The following is a 22,673-nucleotide window of genomic DNA, read 5'->3' on the forward strand; positions in this document are numbered from 1 at the left end:
AAGCCTGGAATGTTAAGGAGTTAAAGTATAAGGAGTGTTTCAGCCCACACTGCTTTTTGAATGAGGCCCAATACAGGACAGCCAATCAGAGCATAACTCATTTATGTCAATCTTAAAGGCATAGTAACAAAAACTGCATAATTCAGTGTTCAATGTTTAATTCTAAAGGATACAGAGAGAGTGGAAATGGTAATGTAGAAATTAATTATGATTATTTTTGGTTCATAAAACCTCACAAATGTCACAAAAACATACCTCCGGGGAAAAATATAAAATACAAGAAAAATGTAGGATACAGGCCTTTGCTTGCTTCTCTGTTCAAAAGTGATTATATAATTACATACTTAATTACATAGCAAGTTACACAATGAACTACAATTACATTTGAGTTTACATTTTGTTTTGCAAACTATTTTGACTGTGCTTACAGCATGAACTTTTTATCAAATTTGCATCATAATAATATTTCTCCTCTTAAGCTTATGAATGCAAATGTGGTGTAGTTTGAAAGTTTAGAATCAGCACTTTTAGCAGATTTAATTCACCTGTTTAAATGAGCTATGCATCAAAAAAATCATACTGAATTATGCTATTATGCTGTGTTATCAGTGCTGTCTGTGACTTCTAAGGGTTAAATAATCTTTAACCTCCCCCTCGATTTCCCCCTGAGCTTCTTACTAATTGCAGCAACAGCAGCACACCTTTGACCCACAGTATTAACCGTAGGCACGTGAACTGGCTGACAGCATGTACTAGGTCAATGTTCCTCAGTCCTGGTCCTGGAGTCGCCCTGCACTTCTTATTTTAGTGTTATCACTGCTCTCAACCAACCTGCTTAAACTCATCAACTAATTAAGTGGCCTTTCCTGAGTTGAACTAGCTGTGTTAGAGCAGGAAAAACACTGAGCTATGCAGAGCAGTGGTATTCCAGGACTAGGACTGAGAGCCACTGCAGATTATCAGAGCTATGTACTTTTGTTGAGAGACCAATTGTCCTCCCATTCTGATAACACAAAGCACATGGCAGTCTGTGTTGGCCAGAGTCTGGAAGCTTCTATAGGCTGTGTGAGGCTCCGCTGCTAAGTCAGGCCGCTCTGTCACATGCATGGAGCTGACGGATAAGCCTCTGCATTTGGCACTGAAGGGCTTGGGATGCCACTTGGCCACCAGTGACTATCCCAAGGGCTGCTGCCTGATGCTTTCCTCATATTATTACAGGCACTCTTTTGAATTCTTAATGAAGATCAAAATGGCTTGAAAAAAAAAGCAAGTCACAGACAACACATGCGACAGATATAGGCTCCCCTAATATATATAGCCCTGTTAGATTCCTGAAATACTGAACTCTATTACATACTAAGTCAATGTCAAACATACAGCGCATGTTGTGATGGACAGTGTGATGTGATGTTATTATTATCACAGTGAAATATGTCCAAAATGCTTTTCTGAACATATTGTGGATATTGTCACTATATAAAGGACACTGACCTACTTCATGTTTCATTAAAAGGTATATTAGTCCTTGTTAACTGGATTTAGTGCAGTATGTGAAATACATTTAACAACATATAATAATATAATAAAAAACATAATAAATGTAGCATTACAGAGCTCCATTTCGGTTCCAATCTATCACATCTCAGAAAAAAAAAACCCAAATATCATGATATGCATTATGTATTGTGAATATGCCCTTAAGTAGCATTGCCATTTCGCACCACCCTTGTCCTATGGACACTGCATGAGGTTTATATATCATACATCACAATCAACGTATTAGGGCTGCATGATATATCATTTGTTAATCATTAACCTGGTGCAGGCATAAGTATTGACATCACACAACCATGCAGATTCGTGCTATTGACAAATAACGACAATGTAGTCAACTACAATGGATGTTTTTTTGATGGGTGCTTTAGTTTGCAGTTAAAACAGTATATTAAACAGTACATTTCCTTTTTAGTAAATATAGTCCACTTAAATCATGCTGTGTCAGGTTTACATGTACAGATGGAACAATGCCACTTTTTCTTTTCTAATACTGATACCAATACTGAAACTTTGGCACTAATACGATATTTTCTTTAAAGCTACACCACATAAGATTTGGGGATTTGCAGACCTCTGTGATGGAGATGTGTAATTGCACACAAAGTTCAAAAGAACATTTTGTTACATCGGTTGTGTTTCCGACCCCTTCCCCGATGCCTCTAACTTTTTAATTATTTCAGGATTTAGAGGGAGACCCTCAGCAGTGCACACACCATATTTTGGTATTTTTTCTCCTGACTCAGTAATGTTACTTCTAAGTACTAAGGTTGCTGCTTTAAAAAGTACTATAAACTATAAACTTTTTTTTTTTTAATTGAAGCTCTTTACGTAAGATAAGCATGTAAAACTATCATACTCAAACTAATTAAACACTCTACTACCACGTAGGAAGAAACACGCAGCTAACAACAAATCAGACAACGTGAGTGTGTGCTATTTCCAGGGGTGCAAACTTGGTCTGACAAGTGGAACATTAAAAGGCTACAGCCTGTATACAACACTAGCACCACTGAAAAAGTTGCATATTTCATATATCAAGCTAGCTAAACAAAGAACACCAAGTGACCATATTCACATGATGTTTGATGCTTTACATGTCAATATTGAAACACATAAACAAACAATATTATTTACAGGAATTGCACTTGTGGACACTTTGAGAGGTAAATAAATGTGCGCATGTTATGTTTTCATTTACAAGGTCGCCCTCATTTTTAGCATGTAATGCCAAAGCAGTATGACTGATGTGGGACATTTCATGTTAACTATTCTAAATAACATAAGCTATGTACACCCACCCCCCGAATTTGCATTAATGGCTATTTCAGGACTTGATGCAGATACTCGGGATCAGATCAATGCCACCTCTATTTATAAGACATATTTTGGGTAAACACAGGGATATTAAATTTTATCTGGCCAGCACTACAATACTGATATTGCAGAAGACTGCAATATGTAAATGAGCTATCCAATCAATCAAAATGTTTTTACTGTGTGCTGCGACTAAGGACAGTTCCAGATGCTGTGGGTGTTCTGATGAACCACAGTATTCATGGTAATGCACCTGTTTTGGTCTAATGCAGGCTAATCTTCAGCTAGGTCACAATAATGGTTCACCAATGTTATTAAAGTATTGCAAGGCATATTATAAATACATAGCAATATAATCAAAACAGCACTATTTTGTCCACATTGCTGAAATGAGTGTATGCTTGTATGTTGGGTATCTGATGTTTGTAAGTGCAGATACGTGTCAGGTGGTCCGAGTGGTCTCTGTGTGAGTACTGCAGGTGAGATTACTGTAAACAGTACAGGGTGTCGTATGAGTGATTTTTAGGTTATGATTAACATGGGCTACGGCCTCAGCAGCACACCACTCTTTGCCGCCAGGTTGCCATGGATACAGTGGTGGGCTAAATACGTTATTGAGAATCTATTCTCTCTCTGTCTCTCTCTCACTCCCCTCCTTCTGCACAGATCATTTAAGCGTTTCTTTTCTTCTTTTTCCCCCCCGAATCATGATCTACTTTTCAAAACACATGCGCAGCGATCCCTCAGCATCCACCCAGCATCTTCTCTGTGCTCCTTTGTATAAGTTGTGACAGGATCAGCTGCTGTAGCATTCTGGTGAATAGTACTTCTCTTTCTGAATCAAATCCTGAACATTCTGTCCTACACGGCAAGTCACCATGCACTGCCCGCATTCTGTAAATAATTCAAAGGCTTTTCAATTCTTAAACAGTCTTACACAATATTCTTGCTGGAAATCTGTATCATTTGGAAGAGTTCTCCTTCCAAACAGAGCCTGTGCTTAACAACAGGCAGAAGCCTTCTCCCTCTCCTTGTCCTGCCAAAATCAGGTGTTGTGAAAGAGGACAGTTTAGAAGGGCTATGAAGAGCTTAAGCAGCTGTTTCTGTCCAATCATCAGTGCGGTTTCACACATCAGAGATCAGTGAGATTTCAGACAGGGCTTTTAATGTGCACCACACACACACACTTAAGTATAAACAGAGCAACAGCACAAAGCATACAAGTGCAACACCACTCCGATCTGTCTAAGGTCTTCCTCAGCTGAGACTTTTCAGACTGATCACAGACACACTATTGATTGTCTAGCGGCAGATCACAACAGCCAGTATGTTCACATTAAAACTGTTTTCCTTTTTTAAAGCTACATTTACGCAGATACGCTCTAGAAACGTAGCATCCAGCTCGCATCCACACAAACACTCCACAGGCAGGCCAGACAGTAAATATCTTCTCCACAATCGCATATACACACACAGCCTGGCCTGGTTTTCCGTCCCTAAAACCCCCCCCCCGCTGTCTCCGGTTCCCCACCCTGTTGGTGTGAAGCGCCATGCCGGCTACCTTTCTCCTTCACCATGACCATTGGCTCCTGCTGCTCTGCTCACACTGCTGCTGCTGCTGCTGGGGCTGGAGAGAAGAAAACTGCTGCTGCTCTACTGCCTCCACTGAGTCTTCACCAGTACAGAGAGAGAGAGAGAGAGAGAGAGAGAGAGAGAGAGAGAGAGCAGAGAGGGGAGAGAGAGAAGGGGAGAGAGAGATAGAGATAGAGAGAGATAGAGAGAGAGAGAGAGAGAGAGAGAGAGAGAGAGAGAGAGAGAGAGAGAGAGAGAGAGAGAAATGAAGGTAGAGGAACAGATAGAGCGCTACTCCTCTCAAACTAAGCAGTCACTCAGCTCTGTGGGACTGCTCATTTAGTCTCCGTTTCTTGAGCCTTCCCCTTTTTCTCCCACCGTGCATGTGTGTGTGTGTGTGGACTCTGCCCTCGCTGAGCTGAAATAACCAGGTTGCAGCTGCCGTGTGTGACAAATGCAGATTCCATAGCCATAATCCCTCCCAGTCAGAGACACCACCTTAAAATTCTTCAAAAAGACAGAGAGGGGAGGGCTGTGCACATGAGACTCCTTTTATATTCCCCACTACTCTCTCTCTCTCTTTCTCCTTGTCTGTGTCCCACTCTATCTCTCTTTCCTTCTTCTAGTGGGTTCTCCCCTCTCTCTCACCCCCTCTCTTTTTCTCTCCTCTCCTTATTATCTCTTTCATCTCTTACTCTCTTTTTTCTCTTTCTCTCTCTTCTGTCACTCTTTTTCTTTTTCACTCTCCCTCTGTCTCTTGCATTCTTTCCTGTCTTTCTGTTTCTCTCTCCTATATCTTTTTGTCTGTCTTTCTCTCCCCATTTCTCTCTCTCTCTCTCTGGCTGCTTGTCTGTCTTTCTCTCTCGTTGTTCAGTACATGATCTTGCTTGCTGAGTTTACCTTAGTTAGTAAGTGCTGACTATGTATCATTATGTGTAGAGCTTGATCCCTAAGGAGAACTGTCCCTCCTCTGGAAAACAGTTACATATCAAATAGTTAGGTCAGTTACTTAGTGGAAGATGCACCAGGCAATAGAAATGTATAGTCATATTTATATGTCATATTTATACGACACAAAACTCTGTATCGTAGATATGGTCAATTTAAAGGAAAAATCAAAAAATTGAAGGTCAGTTGGTTTGCATTGTATATGCAGTGTATATACTAAATAATAAGCCTTTGGATGGAATAAATCTGGGTTTTTACAGGAAAGTTAACATGTTCGTGTAATGTTTTTATTTGTACATGATTTTGCACCATTTCTATTGAGCTATTTAAAAGACTGCTGCCTGCTTTATTTAAAATGATGTTTAAAAAAAACTAAAAGAAAAACGAGTTATAAGGATTTGAAATGACAGTAATGATATAGTAGACCATATACGCTGTATGTAAGAGTGAGAAGGTTTTTGAGCCACTGCCAGGCCTCTCTGCCCTATTCTGGCATCACGGTGGTAGATTATAGGATTACCAGGCCAACAATTGAGTTTGGGAGTTGATTGAGAGGCGTTATTAATGTTGCTAGCGTCTCTAGGGTTGACTGTGTGCTGAGGGAATGAGGCCACTCTGAGGAATTACCCAGCAGCCTCAGCATGGCCAAAACAAGACCAAACAAAAGTGGCTGAGACTCAGGCTCCCCCTCCTCATTGCCTCGTCCCCTCGTCTCCTCGTCTCCTCATCTCTGTCTCCACTGCAGTACAAACACTCTGGGAGAGCTAATGCAGAGCGACTGTAGTCTGCTCTGAACCAGGCATGTTTGATGGTGTCAGAGAAGATGAGCTGAATTTCAGATACAGGATAAGTGTGTGTGTGTGTGTGTGTGTGTGTGCTGGGGTGTACGGGTGTGTGTCTGAAAATAGGGGGATGGGAACTATCAGACAGCAGGTGCTGATTTTAGAGTAAGGCTTACAGTGCTTCTACACACACATGCACACACGAGTTTCTGTATAAAGATTCTGTTGAAGTAGCAATAATTAACTCTTTAAGGACTAAGCCTGAAAGTTGCTTGTTACTTTTAACTGCAATGTAGTGCTTTCATACACTATCTACAAGTGTTTTATATCATCTGTTTCAACAGAAACTCTACCAAATGTTAAAGATGAAAATAGTATGCAAATGCAAAAAAAAATCTTTTTCACATTTTGACTGAACAACAGCTCAAAAACAATAAAAAACTTAATTATTTGAAACGTTCAACACCATGAACTTATGTAAGCCACAAAGTCATGATGTCTCTCTTGAAGTCATGAAGTCTCCTCTTCAAACAAGGTGCTGTTGATTTTCTAAAAAAGTTAACACATTCTTTACAGATAGCAAACTTACTATTTTTGCTGCTAATTTTAGTGCATTGATATGGATTATAAAGAGGCCATATTCTACATTTTTCTTCTATTTTATTTTTGTTCCTGAGGTCCACATATAATGGTTTTCTGTTTTTATGACCCCAAAACAATCATCATTCATTTTAACATGACTATTTTACCACCTCCATTTATTCCTTACAATTTTTGTTACTGTGCCTTTAAGGCAGATATATGCAAATGAGCTCTGTTCTGATTGACTGCCTTATACTGTGCTTCATTCAATAAACAGTGGGAAAGGGTGGGGCTAAACTGCTGCAGGCTGAATAGGCAGACATACGTAAAACTTTCGGTTTCTACAGCTCAGTTTTCATTTATAGACTGGGGAGTGAACTGTATGTTTTGAAGCAGTTTGTAATAATATTTACATACTACATTAATCTCATTTATTTCTACAAAAAAGAGCAAAGATGATTTGGTCTTTCTTGATATGAGCCCTTTAACATAGAAAAAATTAAACAGAAGGTACACACTATGGCATAACTTTTGCATACACCACATTTTGTGGTTCATTTGTTTTTCTTTTATGTTAAAATTAGGAAATAAACAGTAATGGTGCATTAAACTATGCAGAAGTGTGTTCTCTGTAGAGGATATGAAATTAATTCTCACTTAGAAAATCAACAAAACATGTTATTTGAACAGCAGCACCCAAACCTTTATGCTCCTACTGGTGATGTGTATTGCTATCCATCTGTACAGAGCCACATCACACTCCTGCCAAGTGTCTCCAGCCTCCTCATCACTGCCCTCCACAAGCATGTGCAGTTTTTCAGCAGTCATCTTGAACAAAACGTTGTTTCTGAAAGGCTGTTGTGAAGTCCTTCAAAAGTTGTGCTGGACCCGCCTGGACCTAGCGCCTCAATGTGCTGACTATGTCGACATAAAGCTTGTCGTTAAAGTGATACTAGAGACCTTCATATGTATCACTATTAGGACTGTAATGATTCATGAAACACATTATTTGGTTCAGTATTGCACTGCTGTGTCTCAATATGATACAGAAAAATAAGGAGTGGCTGAGAATCTCTGTTATTTTGTTAATGATTCCATATTCATCTTATTACAGCATTCAATATAAAAAAAAAACACACAGTGCTTCTCCAGAATGTCCTATCTACTTGTTGGGCCTTCAGATTTCTTAATGGCTTGTCTACAATTCATCTGATTGTATTCATTCATGTTGTTGCTGGTCATCCTTTTCCTCTTTTACCTTCAACTGTTCCAAGACTAAATGTCTTTTCCAATAAATTCTTTCTTACATTATGTCTAAAATAAGCTTCAGTTTAGTTTAATCTAAACTGTCATCCCTTGTCGTCCAAGGTACTCTCAAAAGCCTTCGCCAACGCCAGAAATTTAAGGAATCAATATTTTCCTGTCCTACTTTTTATTGTAACATCCATGTAGAAGAAGACAAGTATAAACATTGGTGTTTTATTGGTGATACTTTTGCAAATAGCATTAATGTGGCCAAAAGATGTATCAGCTGGGCTCTAGTACAGGTACAACAAAAATCAGTTTTGCCAGTCTCAGTGTCTCTTTACACCTTGCATTAACATGCATTTTTGGTGGTCAGCTCATGTTTGGATTTCACTTGACTGCATGAAAGGCCAGAAGTAAACACCCGTAGGACGGACTGCTTTACGATCAGATCACTCAAACCACATTTGGAGGTGATCAGATACGGATCTGAACACATATGTAAACATCAACGTGTTTACATATTTAATCTGTATACAATTACACAAGCAGAAATGCGTCTGCTGAGCGCTGATTAAGAGGTGAGAGGATAAACAATGAAAAGAAAGATGGAAGATATGTGAGGCTAAAATTAGCCCCAAACCAAATCTTATCTGGGTTTTTCATCATTGGTGGACTGCTATCTTATCCATGTATGAGGGAACTGCCTTGCCTATAAATGATTGATCTGCCGAATGAAAATGTAATTGCAGTAATGCATTGATTCCATTGTACAGTCCAGTTGATCAGTATAACACCAACACAAGTCACCATGTGCATCCATGTGAATCGTCATTCACATATTGCAGAGCTATGACCAGCTCTTACATGTACAGTACGAAGCCCCGCTGGACTACAGCTTATTTTCATTCTCTTCAACCATCCAAACTATTCCAGCTCACAACTCACAGTTACCAAGCCTACACACCAGTAAAAATGCTGACACATGAACATTCGCCAGGAAAAATCACTAGCAATAAAGTTCTGAATTGCTTTTCACAAAGACAAATCCATACGCACGTCTTCCACTGTCGGCATCAGCGTTTGTTATGTGGCTGCACATGTGGCCAGCGATATCCTAAGACTATTGTCTGTAATCTGAATGGCCGGGTCCTCAGCTTGTTTGAAGCTGGGATTTACAGTAAGAGGATTACTTTTCATTTTTTCCTGTGTCTTTTATTTCCTGGAGGTTGTGATGGAAGACAGGGAAAGAGCATGATTGAGCATGTGCCAGTGTACAAAGGGTCAAACAGCAGTGGGGGCGAGGGCATGCTTGTTTTTTTGCTACCGAAACTTCTCTTTGTATGCTGCATGCCCTTCTGTGCACACCAAGTGTCAAATAAACACCAATGTGGAGGCAGTCAACCACAATTCAACATACCAAGCAGTCCACTAGGAGAGTTTTATGAAGTATCAAAAGATACAAAACATCTAAAACTAGCATTCAGAAAAAGTGGATCCATATCAATACTGATACTGATGTTCATCATTCTCATTAAATCATGTTCGACAAGCAAATGTATGGTAAAAAAAAAAAAAAGTAAAAAATGGCACAGAACTTGCTCTGGTTGAGCTAAAGTGATATTTTGCCTAGTTTCATTAACAGTACCCATCTCATCTAACAAATTTCTTAATTAAGCTCAGAAAATACAAGGATCAAAGGGTATTTAACATTTCAGATATAGACACTGATGGTTTCAATGGACAGCATATCAGTCAGACAAGACCAAACCACAGTCAATTCTGTTTCTTAGTCATGGTTCTTACAAAATTACAATGCAATTATATAAACAATCTAGAACAGCATTAAAAACTGTGCAATTCTAAAAAGGATGTTGGGTGTATGATCATCAAAAATGATTTTACGTATATAGCCATATGCAAAAGTTTGGGCAGCACTGGTCAAATTACATGTTTTGTTGATTTTTTAAAGTGAAAGTAAGACACACACCCACCACAGAAAACACATTTTTTGCACAATTTAATGCACATTCTTTGTTTATTGCTGAATTTAGCATATTTATCATAAAAACTGAAACATAAATGTTCTAAAGTAAAATGTAATATATTAAGCTTTTCTTTCATTATGTTAACTCAGAAAATTAACAGAAAAGTGTAGAAGCAGTAAAACTGGCTGATAAACACAAGACCATTTCCTGTTCCAGCATGACTGTGCCCCTGTGCACAAATCAAGATCCATAGAGACATGATTTGATGAGTTTGGAGTGGTGGAACTCCAGTGACCTGCACAGACTTCACAGACTCTGACCTCAACCCCACTGAACACCTTTGGGGTGAATTGAAATGTTGACTGCGAACCAGGGCTTCCCGTCCTACATCAGTGCCTGACCTCACAAACACTCTTTTCACTAAATAGGCACAAATTCCAACAGACACATTCCAAAATCTTGTGGAAAGCCTTCCCCAGAAGAGTGGAGGCTGTTATATGCGCAAAGGTGGGGGGACATCTCCATATTAATGCTCATGGGTTTGGAATGGGATGTCCAACAAGCTACACACATGTAGCAGCAGTACACAGAAGCAGTAAGAAGACAAAAAAGAAAAAGTAAAAGCACCTAGACATCACAGGAGTCCCAGCATTTCACAAATTTTATCTTTCCTCAATCAGTTTTCTGAATCAACATCAATTTAATTCTTTACGAATGAGCCATAAAAAGAACATTGTGTCATTGTGTTTATGGAGTAATCTTTGACTACACTGTTTTTATGGTGAATTACTGCTTTAACAGTGCGCTCCTACATTTACATTACTTTTGGCAAAAGTTTGTGGCTGGCAATCTGAAATCATCTTCTCCTTATATGCTAAAACTAAAACTGCAATTGCAGTATTTACCATGATGCTCAATCACAACAGCTGAAAATTTGCCTTGTTTACTCAACTGAGTGGGTGTACGTGCATTAATGGTCGATGATTTGCATGAGTGACCAAAACCTGTTGAAAACATAATAGAAAAGAAGACTCGATCTGCATCAGCTTCTTACCAGGGAAACTCAGGATTAGTTCAGGTGCTATTTTTGTGGGACAGTGTGTTATTAGAAATCAGCACACGCAAATGACGAAAAAGAGTGGCATAGTGCCACATAACATGAAAACAGTAAAACAGACCACTAATCCTCCTTTATGCATGAGTGAACAGTAGGGGTGGGAATCTCTAGGTACCTCACGATTCGATTCGATTACGATTCAGAGGGCTGCGATGTGATTATAAAATGATTATCGATGCATCTCGATTTTCTCACTGTGTGAGGACTTGGTAGTTTTAAAGCAAAGTATTTGTAATGATCCATAATTAATTTACTTCCAACATCTTTTATTAATAAATCAAAGGGAAGTGATGTGGAAAGTGAACTAGAAGGCTCTCATTCACTGCCTTTGGAGCACATGAGACGCTGCTGCCACTCATCTGCGATAAAATGTGCAGTTACGGTGAAATAAGATCCAGTGTCAGTGGATGTCCACGTAGCATGTTACAGCCGTCCTACCCGTTTTTAGTGACTTTATAACTTTGGTTTTGGTCTCGTTGTAGAGAGTGGAGTGATCGCTGTGTCAGTAAAATATCTTCGAGACGTGACGTGTGCAGCATAGCGCAAAAGCCCTGTTTCGCAACGACTGAGAATTGGCGTGCCGACTGCAGGTCACATAGCAACGATGCGTTATTCGCATTTATAAGCAGCGCAGTTGTTTTCCTGACAAGTTAAATCTGCAACGAGAGACTGTCAAACAGTAAAAAGTCGCAAAGATGAAGTCGCTTCTCTTCTGAATTCTCTCGTTCCACCTTAAATGGTGTCGCATTTACATTCGGCGCCTCAGTCAGAATTTAAGGTGCAACGGGAAAATTCGAACAAGAAGCTGGAGAATGAGAAGAGACTTCAGCCTCATAAGACAGCCAAATGTTGAGAGACATTTTACAAGAAACTGATCTAGTTTTGAGGAAAAGTTTTCTGGTGGACATGGGAGGAAAGTGGCTGTAGCTGAAGCTTAAAGCAGAGCAAAGTAAATCTGCGCTCTCGTTTATATTGTTTAGCCTATATTAGCACATACTGACACATACTGGACATTAAATGTTTGATTTTTGTTGAAAGGACAAAATGGCTCTTCTTATCATTTGTGTTGTGACTCCTGATCTAACCTGGCTTTTAATGCAGAGGGAGCCGGTCGGATTTCTCACTCATCCAGTAGTGTTTTTGTTGTGTGCCGTCACAGACTGTCCGGGCGCTGCACTTACCCACTTCCAAGTACCGCCGTTGGCATTCTGTCAACATTACATTATAAATTAAATATTTAGAAAATCGATTTTTGACATTTGTGAATCGATTCAGAATCGTTCACGTCTGCATCACGATGCATCTAAGAATCGATTTTTTCCCGCACCCCTAGTAAACAGTAATGTCACATGAAGTCTGGCAGTGTGTTTAATGAATCAACCGAATAGTGTCTAACATGCTGTATTTGATGTAACTTTACTATTAGGAAACTTCAGTGCCAGAAACCAGAGCACCGGTATTGGATCGGTACTTGCTATCAGTTGACAGTTCAGATATCAGAATCGGTACCAAACCATTGCTTATTATTAGATAAAGCCTCAAGAGAGATCTTTCCAACATATTCTCTGCTGTCCTGTGTTGGCAAGCATGGCTATTAGTATCAATACACCAGCCTTTCCTTCACAGAAAGGAACATGTAAACGTCTTAGCAATGGGGTTCTTTTAAGGGAAGTAAGGATAAGGGATTCTAAAGAAGTGACACTGGCTCCCTGACCACAGCAGATTAATCAACAGATTTGTTCTAGAAAGTGGCAACCACAGCGGCCATAAGCCTGCCAGAAGGCCAGCAGGGGAGGGCCGCCTCAGGCTCCAAAGTCTTTATTCAGCATGCCACATTACATGTATTACACACTCACTGCTGCCTCACCTCTTGTAGGCAGGTAAAGTACGTTTCTCTCTTACCAGCTGCAGAGTCACAACATACTGCAAAATAAAGTCCTGTTCACTCCAAACTTTTGTAAGAAAACTGTCGAAAGTCATATGAGGATTTAGACGACTATTCTCTTCCTCTACAAGACTCACTTTTATAATACGCTTTTCTTTCAAAACATTCAACCAGTTAAAAGAAGTAATCCTAATAGGGAGGATATGGAACAACATAACAAAAGAACACCATAAACCTTCTATTTGGTGTGAAAACAGACTTCCGAGGACATTGTGAAACATAAAATTACAAATGCAATGGGAATTTAATTCTGTCTAGACTGTATGCAAACACAGAGGATGTGAAAAGTCACTTGCTGGGGTGCAATTAAAATATTCAGATATATATTGAGATTCCAAAATCACAAATGAACGGAAGAGCTTGCAGTAAACTGACAGAGATGGCAACATATCGTCGCTGTCCAAAGAAAAACATGTATCTCCAAAAAGGCAACTTTTCAGGAGAAGGTGTACATATTCTTTACTTCTAATGTAAGTTCATGTAAAAAGATTTTATTCCAAGCTATTTTGGGGGATTTTGTTCGTCAATTCATCATAAAATTTTCACACAATGTAAAGGGAAGCTCTTGTGCCCAAATGATGTAGAAAAATGAAAATCGTAATAAATGCAGATACTTGTTTTTCTTTGGACAGCGATGATGTTCAGAATAGAGCTGGTACAATCGACTGTATTAGCAAGTGAGTAGTCTGTCAATTATTTTGAGGTGTAATCAGGTAATCAGCATTTTAAAAACAATAAAAACAGATTTAACTTGGCAATAACAAACCATGCATATGGACTGCATATTACTGCATACATCCATTACACAATGGATCACAAAATAAAAAAAAATACTTATAATAAATATATAAAAATGATATGACAAAAAACCACATACATGAGAGCCCATCAGGGTCTGTTTCTACTAAAACAGAGAGCAGGAGAACTTAAAATATGCATTATCTTCACGAAGACTGCTGTGAAATCCCTGCTGATTCTTTAAGAAGGTACCACTTTTTTCTTCAAGTAATCACGTCTAATCATGACAGCCCTAAATTAGAGTGGCTCTTTTCTCTCTCAGATGTTGTTCTTGGCTGTGATTTTCAAAAACCTCTCTTGTTTGCTCCCTTACCGGGTTCCATGGCAGGTGGTGCCATCTTCTCCAAGATCACATACTCGTTTGGGTTAAGGAAGGGCAGCTGCTCCATCATGGACTGTTTAGGAATAAGGTAGAGCACCTCAGCCACGTTTCCGTCCTCGATGATGGACATGCGGCGCACAGAGTTCTTATGTCTGGCCCGATCCTGGATAATAGAGTCGTCGCTGCGGCCTGAGCCACACAGCTTGCCCAGGCTGTTGAGGTTGGGCAGGTTGGGCATGGTGAAGTTTTCTACCCCCTGCTGCAGGATTGCTGCACAAATGGCTCAGTCGTCCGATGCTGGGACCATAAAGTCTGAGAACAGCAGAGCCACAGGTAGCAGATTAAAGCGCTCTTGGGATGGGAAGGGCTGCTGCGTTTGTTGGCAAAGCAGCCCTGAGCCGCTGCTGTGAGCTCCTTCCTGCTCGCCTTAAGCAGCTTAGGACTGATGTATTTTTAGTGATTATCTTCCCAGAAGGGGAAAACAGAGCACCTGGGCCAACCAGAGTCACGACTGATGACCGGGTGTCCGGCAGACTGCGCTTGCCAAGCAGCATTATGAAAAATGAGACATAACCAAAAGCCTAGGCTTCTGTAAATGGGAGATCTTTAAGAAGATTACAAAGTTCATCTTTGTGTGTTATTATTGTTTTTTCATTACAATGTACATTCCATGTCCAGATGAAGCCTTAAGCCATCCACATCTGGACAGGTGAACACAAAGTCAAAGGACTCTGTCTGGCTCTGGGTTTGTCCACGATTTACATGAATCTGAGGAAGAGCCATCATTTCCCGTTTGCTTCTGAAAACATCCACAGTACAAGCAACAGGTATGAACAATATTTTAAAAGTGTCACTCTGCAAAATTTCAGGTTTTTGTGAAAATAAAAATTTTGTTTTAACTTAAAAAGTACTGTAAAAATTTTCTTAAAAAACTTCCTTAAAATTTTGAGTTAATTGAACTGAAATAGTTCTGTTAACCCTTAAAAAAGGGGGCTCTTCGAGGGGTTCTTTAATAAATGCAATGGACAGACGTATGCAAAAGTTTGAACACCCCTGGTCAAATTACCTGTACTATTGATTTTCTAAGTAAAAATACCTAAATATGAGAATTTTCTGCAAATTTAAGTGCACAATTTCTATTTATTTGAGTTTAACATATTGGAAAAAATAAAATATAAAACATAAAATGTGCCACAACCTATGAACAGGCCATATTTTATGTTCTCAGTGTGTTCTCTGTGTTGGATGTATACTTATTTTCATAGTTTGACCAGGGGCAGCCAAACATTCAACTGTATAGAACCGTGACAACTCAAAGAACCATTGTAATGCACAAATGCATGGTTACATGGTTCTTCTCTATAATGAAATGCAGGTTGTATATGGTTCTTTAAAGACTAAAAATTGTTCTATATAGCGCCAAAAAGAGTTCTAATAGAATTCACAGTCAATCAGAGAACTTTATTTTTGGTACTATACGGAAATCTTTTTGCTCAGAGTATTAAAATAATAAGATTCTGTGTCTTTTATCCTGTTATTTAATTATTTCAAGTTCAATTAAGCCAATTGTCAATTAATGGAGTCTGTTTGCTTATTTTTTTAAAACATGTTTTTTACAATATACTGCAAAAAAGGAGAGGACAGATAAATTAAATGTAAATAGAGCTAATTATGATTTAATACCCTGGTTAACTTGAAATAACAGTTGCTTTCTAGTAATAATCGCTATATATGCAAAACATCATATTGTGATTATATTGCTACATACTGTAATTGTGACCTGCAATAAAGACATATATATAAGATTTGCAAAACACATTGGTGAACATTTGATAGCATGATTAAAGATTGGCCTGCCTTATTTTGACCATTTTTTTTGTTGCATCATGTGAACGCCTTGATTCATCGATAACACCCACAGAAACCCACAGAAACCCATCTGGAACATCTGCTGTTGTTCAAACATAGCATACAATGAAGAATTGTGAAAATAATTTCAGTATTTGTGCTGTGCACCTGTTGTTACAGGAAAAGCTATGTACTTACACAGACTCTATCCTAACTGCAGATGAGTATCCACATTTAACCTGGCATTTCACCAAGACCTCAGACGGGCACCTTCACCACGGACCCTCCAGAGTTACAGCAGAGCTGCTGTGTTGCTATAGAGCGCAGCCTCGTTTTTAAATAGGCTCCTACTTTTATGTGTGTATGATTTATATATACAAAGAAGCCTCTCCTCAGCAATACCTAGAAAGGAGTTAATTGTTAAATCAACTCACTTGGAGACGCTATTCATCCGGGTTATTACGCTGGTCATATAATAATCGTCACCTCAGCAGGATATGAGTAATATTTGTCGCTGGGGTTCACTGCAGTACAGGAAATTATATTTCAGAACAAAACTACAGGCCATTGCACTCACACACTCCTCCGCTCACACCTCTTGATTCCAGGGAATGGAGGTCAGAGTGCGTGATGTATAAACCAACATTCTGGATCAAAGGTAACCTGATCCTGACTGAAACTACACTGATAAAATATTCACTGAAAAGAAGCATAAACATGGCCAGGTTTATAGAGGGTCACTCTGTATTTGGGTTTTTAAATGATGATCTATACTGATAATAACAATCTGCAGCAGTTTGTTTTTATGCTATCAGTTTTTTTAACGGCCTCCTTACTGCTGTATGTCTCTAATGTGCAAGATAACAGCTTTGTCATCAGAAACTGTACTGCCACTCCCTTAATAGCTAGTATGACGCTTGAAGCTTTGGCATGGGCACAGAAACGTATTACTCATAATGACACTTGATGATAGAGTACTGTCCAGGAAAGCGTTCCCTAGATCACCTACACTGTCAGAATAAAGGGTACTGTCCAGGTACATTTTAATCTTCCAAAGTATAAACAGTGTAAATGTACCCTCAAAGGGACAATAATGTGCTTAAAGGTAAACAATCTTTTTCCTCATTTTCTTTTAAATAAGAGTTTGAAGTAAGACACAAGTTTTAAGATGTGACATTCACATTCCAGTCAGTCCAGTCCATATACAGAAGCTAAGCTGAAAAACAACATGTTTTGATTTCATTGTTCCTGTAATATCACAGAACTGTTGCATTTACACATACCTGCCTATTAAGCCTACAGCAGTTTAGCTCCACCCAATAATGCTGAAGTTATAAGGAGTGTTTCAGCCTGGACTGCTTTTTGAATGAGGCACAACACAGGGCCACTAATCAGAACAGACTGTTTACATATACCGGTATTAAAGACTCAGTAACAAAATTTTTTTTTTTTTTATTGAATTTGAAAATAATAGCCACCCTGTACACTGTGATAAAAGTTTATGATGAACAAACATAAATGGTCCAAAAAAATCTGGTTACATTAACTTCCAGTATAAGTAAAGATTTTTTCCTTCTCCTGTAAAGTTACCATTTTAGAGATACAAGGTTTTGTTCCAACAGGAACGAAAAACAACCTGTTTAATTCTAACAGATAAAGAAATGTTGGACTCTCTTTGACTGAAAGAAATAAATGCAAGAAAAAAGTAGAACCTTTAAACTCCAATTATGTAAATGATTTTTAAAAGTACACTACTCTCACTTTCTCAGGGGAAAGAGACAAATACGGTTTTACACTTTTTACATTTGTACACTTTTTCATAACCTTTGTAAATAGAAAAATTGAGCTAATACCTTGGATAATAACTTGCATTCATAATTGCAACAGTATATGGTGCACTTACGTTCTGACTAATGGGACTGAAGACATACCCTTGAGGATATCACCACAATCATAGTGTTTACACTCGGAAAGTTGCAGTTTTTCTGAGAGTGTACATAGTAAAGACTGAAATATAGTACTGTATCTGTGAACATATGCAGGCAGTATGTGCAGACATTTGTATATACGTATCTGCCAACATACCTGCACATAACATAAACGTGCACTAAAAGAGCAAAGTCCAAATTTAAAAGGTAGAGAAAAAAGAAGAAGAAAGTCTCCAGCTGTGTTGTGGACAATGGACAGAAGAAGTAAAGCAGTGAATGCAATAAAGGGCTGGTTTATAACTCTCTAAAGCCTTAAAGTAGTTTGAGTTGAGAATTGTTTGGGTCAGCGTTAGCTCGATGGATAGCTCAATGACTGAACAATGAACAATGACTGTGAAAGCTGTGTCTCTTTTAATAGAAGTGAATGCTACCACTGGTGTCAGAAGTGGGCTACCGGAGAAAGTGGCATTAATTTTGCTTAGAAAATCAACAAAATATGTAGTTTGCCTGACTACTTTTCTCTGGTTTTCTTACATGATCAGAACACTTTTTTCTTGATAACACACACACACACATACACACACACACACACACACTTGTTGAGATTTTGCTGTTCAACAGGATGGGTATTTGGACCTCCATGAGAGGGGCATACCATGACTTGCATAGCACACATAAGAGCAGGGAACAGACAACCTCTTGACATTTTGAAATGTTGTGTCATTCAGTCACTGACCATTGTACACAAGACTGTGAAGCATTCATTACAAATGACACCCACACCCCAGAGTAGCTGACTCACAAGGTTAGACAAATACAGAAGTATGGGAGATATGTGGAGGAGAGGTGAAGAGACCCTCCAACTTGTAAGTGCTTCCTCAACCATATCCATCACTTTAATGATCAGTTGTGCTTTACCGAACCTTTCTGTTTCTGTTCCAGTGCTTATATGGACTTCAGAAAAAACCTGATATCACTTAGTTATTTTATATACAACTGCTTATACAATGCAGATTTAAATATTATATACCATACATACAGTTGAAGTCATAAGTTTACATATACCTTAGCCTCAGTAATTTAAACTCTTTCACAATTAAAGTCTTTCACAACTCCCAAAAATGAATCCTAGTACACATTCTCTTAGGTCCCGTCAGAATTATACCACAGACAATGATTTCTTTCAGCTTTCATTTCTATCATCACATTCCCAGTGGCTCAGAAGTTTGCATAAGCGTGGTTAGTATTTGGCAGCCTTTAAATTGTTTAACCTGGGTCAAATGTTTTGGGTAACCCTCCACAAGCTTCTTACAATATATTGCTGGAATTCAGGCCCATTCCTCCTGACAGAACTGGTGTAACTGAGTCAAGTTTGTAGGCCTCCTTGCTTGCACATGCTTTTTCAGTTCTGCCCATAAATTTTCTATGGGATTGAGGTCAAGGCTTTGTGATGGCCACTCCATTACCTTCACTTTGTTGTCCTTTTTGCTATTTTGCCACACCACTGAAGTATGCTTGGGGTCAATGTCCATTTGGAAGACCCCTTTGCACCCAAGCTTTAACTACTTGGCTTTGAGATGTTGCTTCAATATCTCCACACAATTTTTCTTCTTCATATCGCTATCTATTTTGTGAAGTGCACCAGTCCCTCCGGCAGCAAAGCACCCCCACAACATGATGCTGCCACCCCCATGCTTCACAGTTGGGATGGTGTTTTTTGGCCTTTAATCCTCCCCCTTTTTCCTCCATGCATAACGTTAGTCAATATGACCAAACAGTTCCATTTTTGTTTTTTCACACCAGAGGACATTTTTCCAAAAAGTCAGGTCATTGTCCCCATGTGCACCGACAGAGGTTTCTTCCTTGCTGAGCAGCCTTTCAGGTCAATATAGGACGTTTTACGGTTGATATTGATACTTTTGTACCTGTTTCCTCCAGCATCCTCACAAGGTTGTTTGCTGTTGTTCTTGGATTGATTTGTATTTCTCACGTCAATGTACATTTATCTCTAGGAGACAGAAAGCGTCTCCTTCCTGAACGGTATGATGGCTGTGTGGTCTCATGGTATTTTAACATGCATATTATTGTTTGAACAGAAGAATGTGGGCCCTTCAAGCATTTGACTTGTGAAGGTCCACTGTTCTTTTTCTTTTTTTTGATTTTCCCATGATGTCAAGCAAACAGGCAGGTAGGCCTTGTAGGCAGGCCTTAAAATACTGCCACAAGTACACCTCCTATTAACTCAAATGATGCCAATCAGCCTCTCAGAAGCTTCTAAAGCCATGATTCTATTTTCTGGAATTTTCCATGATATTTAAAGGCACAGTCAACTTGGTGTATGTGAACTTCTGACCCACCGGAATTTTGATATATATATTGAGAATTATATGTAAACATTTGTTGGAAAGTAGATATCCTAACTTGCTAAAATTATGGTTTGTTGACATGAAATCTGTAGAGTGAATAAATAGTTTTAATGACTTCAACCTTAGTGTATGTAAACTTATGACTTCAACTGTAACAACATGCATTGTCATTATTTACTTATGGTTTTCAAATACAAATTGTTATGGACATTAAATTTATTATAACTAGGGTATGCACAATGAAAACAGCAGAACATTCCTTAAAAAGTCAATTTCAGCACAGGAGCAGAATGTTTAGGTGATGTTGAGTTACTATGTTGCTGAACTTCTATGCTAATATCTGCATTTTATTTATTTTACTGCTTTCAGAATGTTCTAAAATACATGTGATATTTCTCCCTAATGCAAATCCAGTTAGACATAGTCTCAATTTCTGCATTTTACAAATGTTTATTTATCAGCATCCCCGTTGGCAGACATGAAACAAAAAATACTGGATATCGCCATCAGCCTATAGTTCCCATATCAGTGCATCCCTAATTCTAACTTCATTCAAGACGCTTTCTCAGTTATTTGGGAATCATCAACAGCTCTGTTCATCATTATGGATACACATCCAGAATTAATCTGACTGGATTTTTTAACAGCTTCTTAGTTCTCTACTAATTGTCTCAAAATGTATTATCCTCAGAATCAAGAGTTGAAAGAGACGGCCTAAAAAGCAACATGGTGTTTACTTGTCTTAAAGCGAAGCTTAGAAACATTAAGTCTAAAAGTAAAAACTATAGTCAAGAAATGAATGTGGATTGTCTGGAGGTGCAGCAAGCATTTATTTACAGATCACTTGATGGACATACATTGACTTTTACTCATTCAGCATCACGTAACTCGCCCTATGGCATGTTCCACATATGTTCTGATCCAGGCAAGGTCAGCACAGTCAAGCAGCTATAATGTGCCCACCACAGCAATGCCCAGCACCCTCCTGGGCCTGTTCCTATGTACTCAGCACACAGAACTCACACTGCCATTGGGTCATTTACCCCCTGCTCTTGCTATATGGCGGTGGCTCATTCCCAACCACATACAACATGACTTTGGTCTGCAGGGTTTTCTTGTGGTCACTTGCCTTACTGGAAATGTCTCTGTGTTCTGCTAGAAAGTGAGGGTCTACATTCTATCCCGGTTAAACTAACATATTGCCTGCTTCCAAAGTAGCGTCACATAATAATGGGACAAAAGCAATCATGGAACAATCCACCTTTCAGCTTAAGCCAGGCCCATGCCGTCCCACATGCTGCACATTATAGAGGGGCTAAGAATGTACAACGTCTCAAGTCTTGCTCTACTCTTCACTGCCCACTGTTCACTGAAACTAGCCATGACAAATCAATGACTGTGTATATCATAGATATGAACAGTTCATATCCATCTGTTTCACTGTTAATAAAGAAATGAACATTGTAAATGGTAAATCCATCTTTTCTCTCTTCCATCAGAGTTGACTGATTCTGTCTGGCTGTTTCTAAACTGCCACTTCTCTCATGTGAAACAGGCGTGAAAACAGAAATACCACTTGGTTACTTCCAATGATTTAACCTTCACTCCCCCTGGTGGAGTCTTATAGAACTAGAAGAATTTTAGAAAGATGCATTTGGGGCTAGTTTGGCAGACAAAGATGAAGCTACAGCACAGGCCAAAAATAATTTGCAGTGGTGATTTACTACTGGCATTGCAATTTATTCCAAAACTAGACTTAATCTGAAAAAATGGCTCTTAATGCTGAAGATATAATAAAATAAAGCTTTATCTACTCATGTACAATATCTGCGTATCATCCACTCGTCAGGCCAATATTCTTCCACAGCCATACGTAAATTCCCGAGTTTTAAAGTTATACTGAATAAGGCCGACTCACTGCATACACTGTGGTGCTGTGGTCACAGAGAGTATATTAGGGTTCCATTTAAAGGAATGGTTCACCACAAATTCAAATGTACAAAATATTCCTCTTTACCCGAAAAACAGATGATCACCCAAGACATGTTTTGTGTCTGAAGTTTGCTTCTTTAGTTTTGCATTTGTGCTAAGAGGATGATATGATTGTCTAATAGACTAGCTTACCTACACTTTATGTTATCTTGCATAAATAAAGAAGCAAACTTCGGATGCCTTACCAGTGACCCATTCAGAGAATGGCTTCTTAAACTTCTGTGTGACTTCTGTTCCTATTCATGTGTTTGCTTGTTGAAAAAAGGTAGTATATGAGACGAACTAAATAAAAGTCTTTGAATTTTCAGCTTTGTTAGAACGCATTCTTTACAGGGTGCTTTACAATGTTTCCCACATATAGGTGGTACT

The 22,673-nt window shown here is 38.9% G+C and overlaps 1 protein-coding gene across 35 annotated transcripts in view; it reads right to left on the reverse strand.

Annotated features, from left to right (window-relative positions):
* ablim1b (actin binding LIM protein 1b) overlaps nt 1–22,673 on the reverse strand; it is a 111,610-nt gene that overhangs the window by 65,164 nt on the left and 23,773 nt on the right. For 34 of the 35 annotated variants that reach the window (XM_036572752.1, XM_036572729.1, XM_036572745.1 and 31 more), the window contains exon 2: nt 4,433–4,542. The exons of the other annotated variant lie outside the window; for it this stretch is intronic. In XM_036572752.1, coding sequence (XP_036428645.1) covers nt 4,433–4,454 — 22 coding nt within the window. In that variant the 5' untranslated portion in view covers nt 4,455–4,542. The remainder of the gene's footprint in view (nt 1–4,432; nt 4,543–22,673) is intronic. 35 annotated transcript variants of the gene reach the window in all.

The sequence above is a fragment of the Colossoma macropomum genome, unplaced genomic scaffold, assembly GCF_904425465.1.
Source record: "Colossoma macropomum unplaced genomic scaffold, Colossoma_macropomum, whole genome shotgun sequence".
Taxonomy (NCBI): Eukaryota; Metazoa; Chordata; class Actinopteri; order Characiformes; family Serrasalmidae; genus Colossoma; species Colossoma macropomum.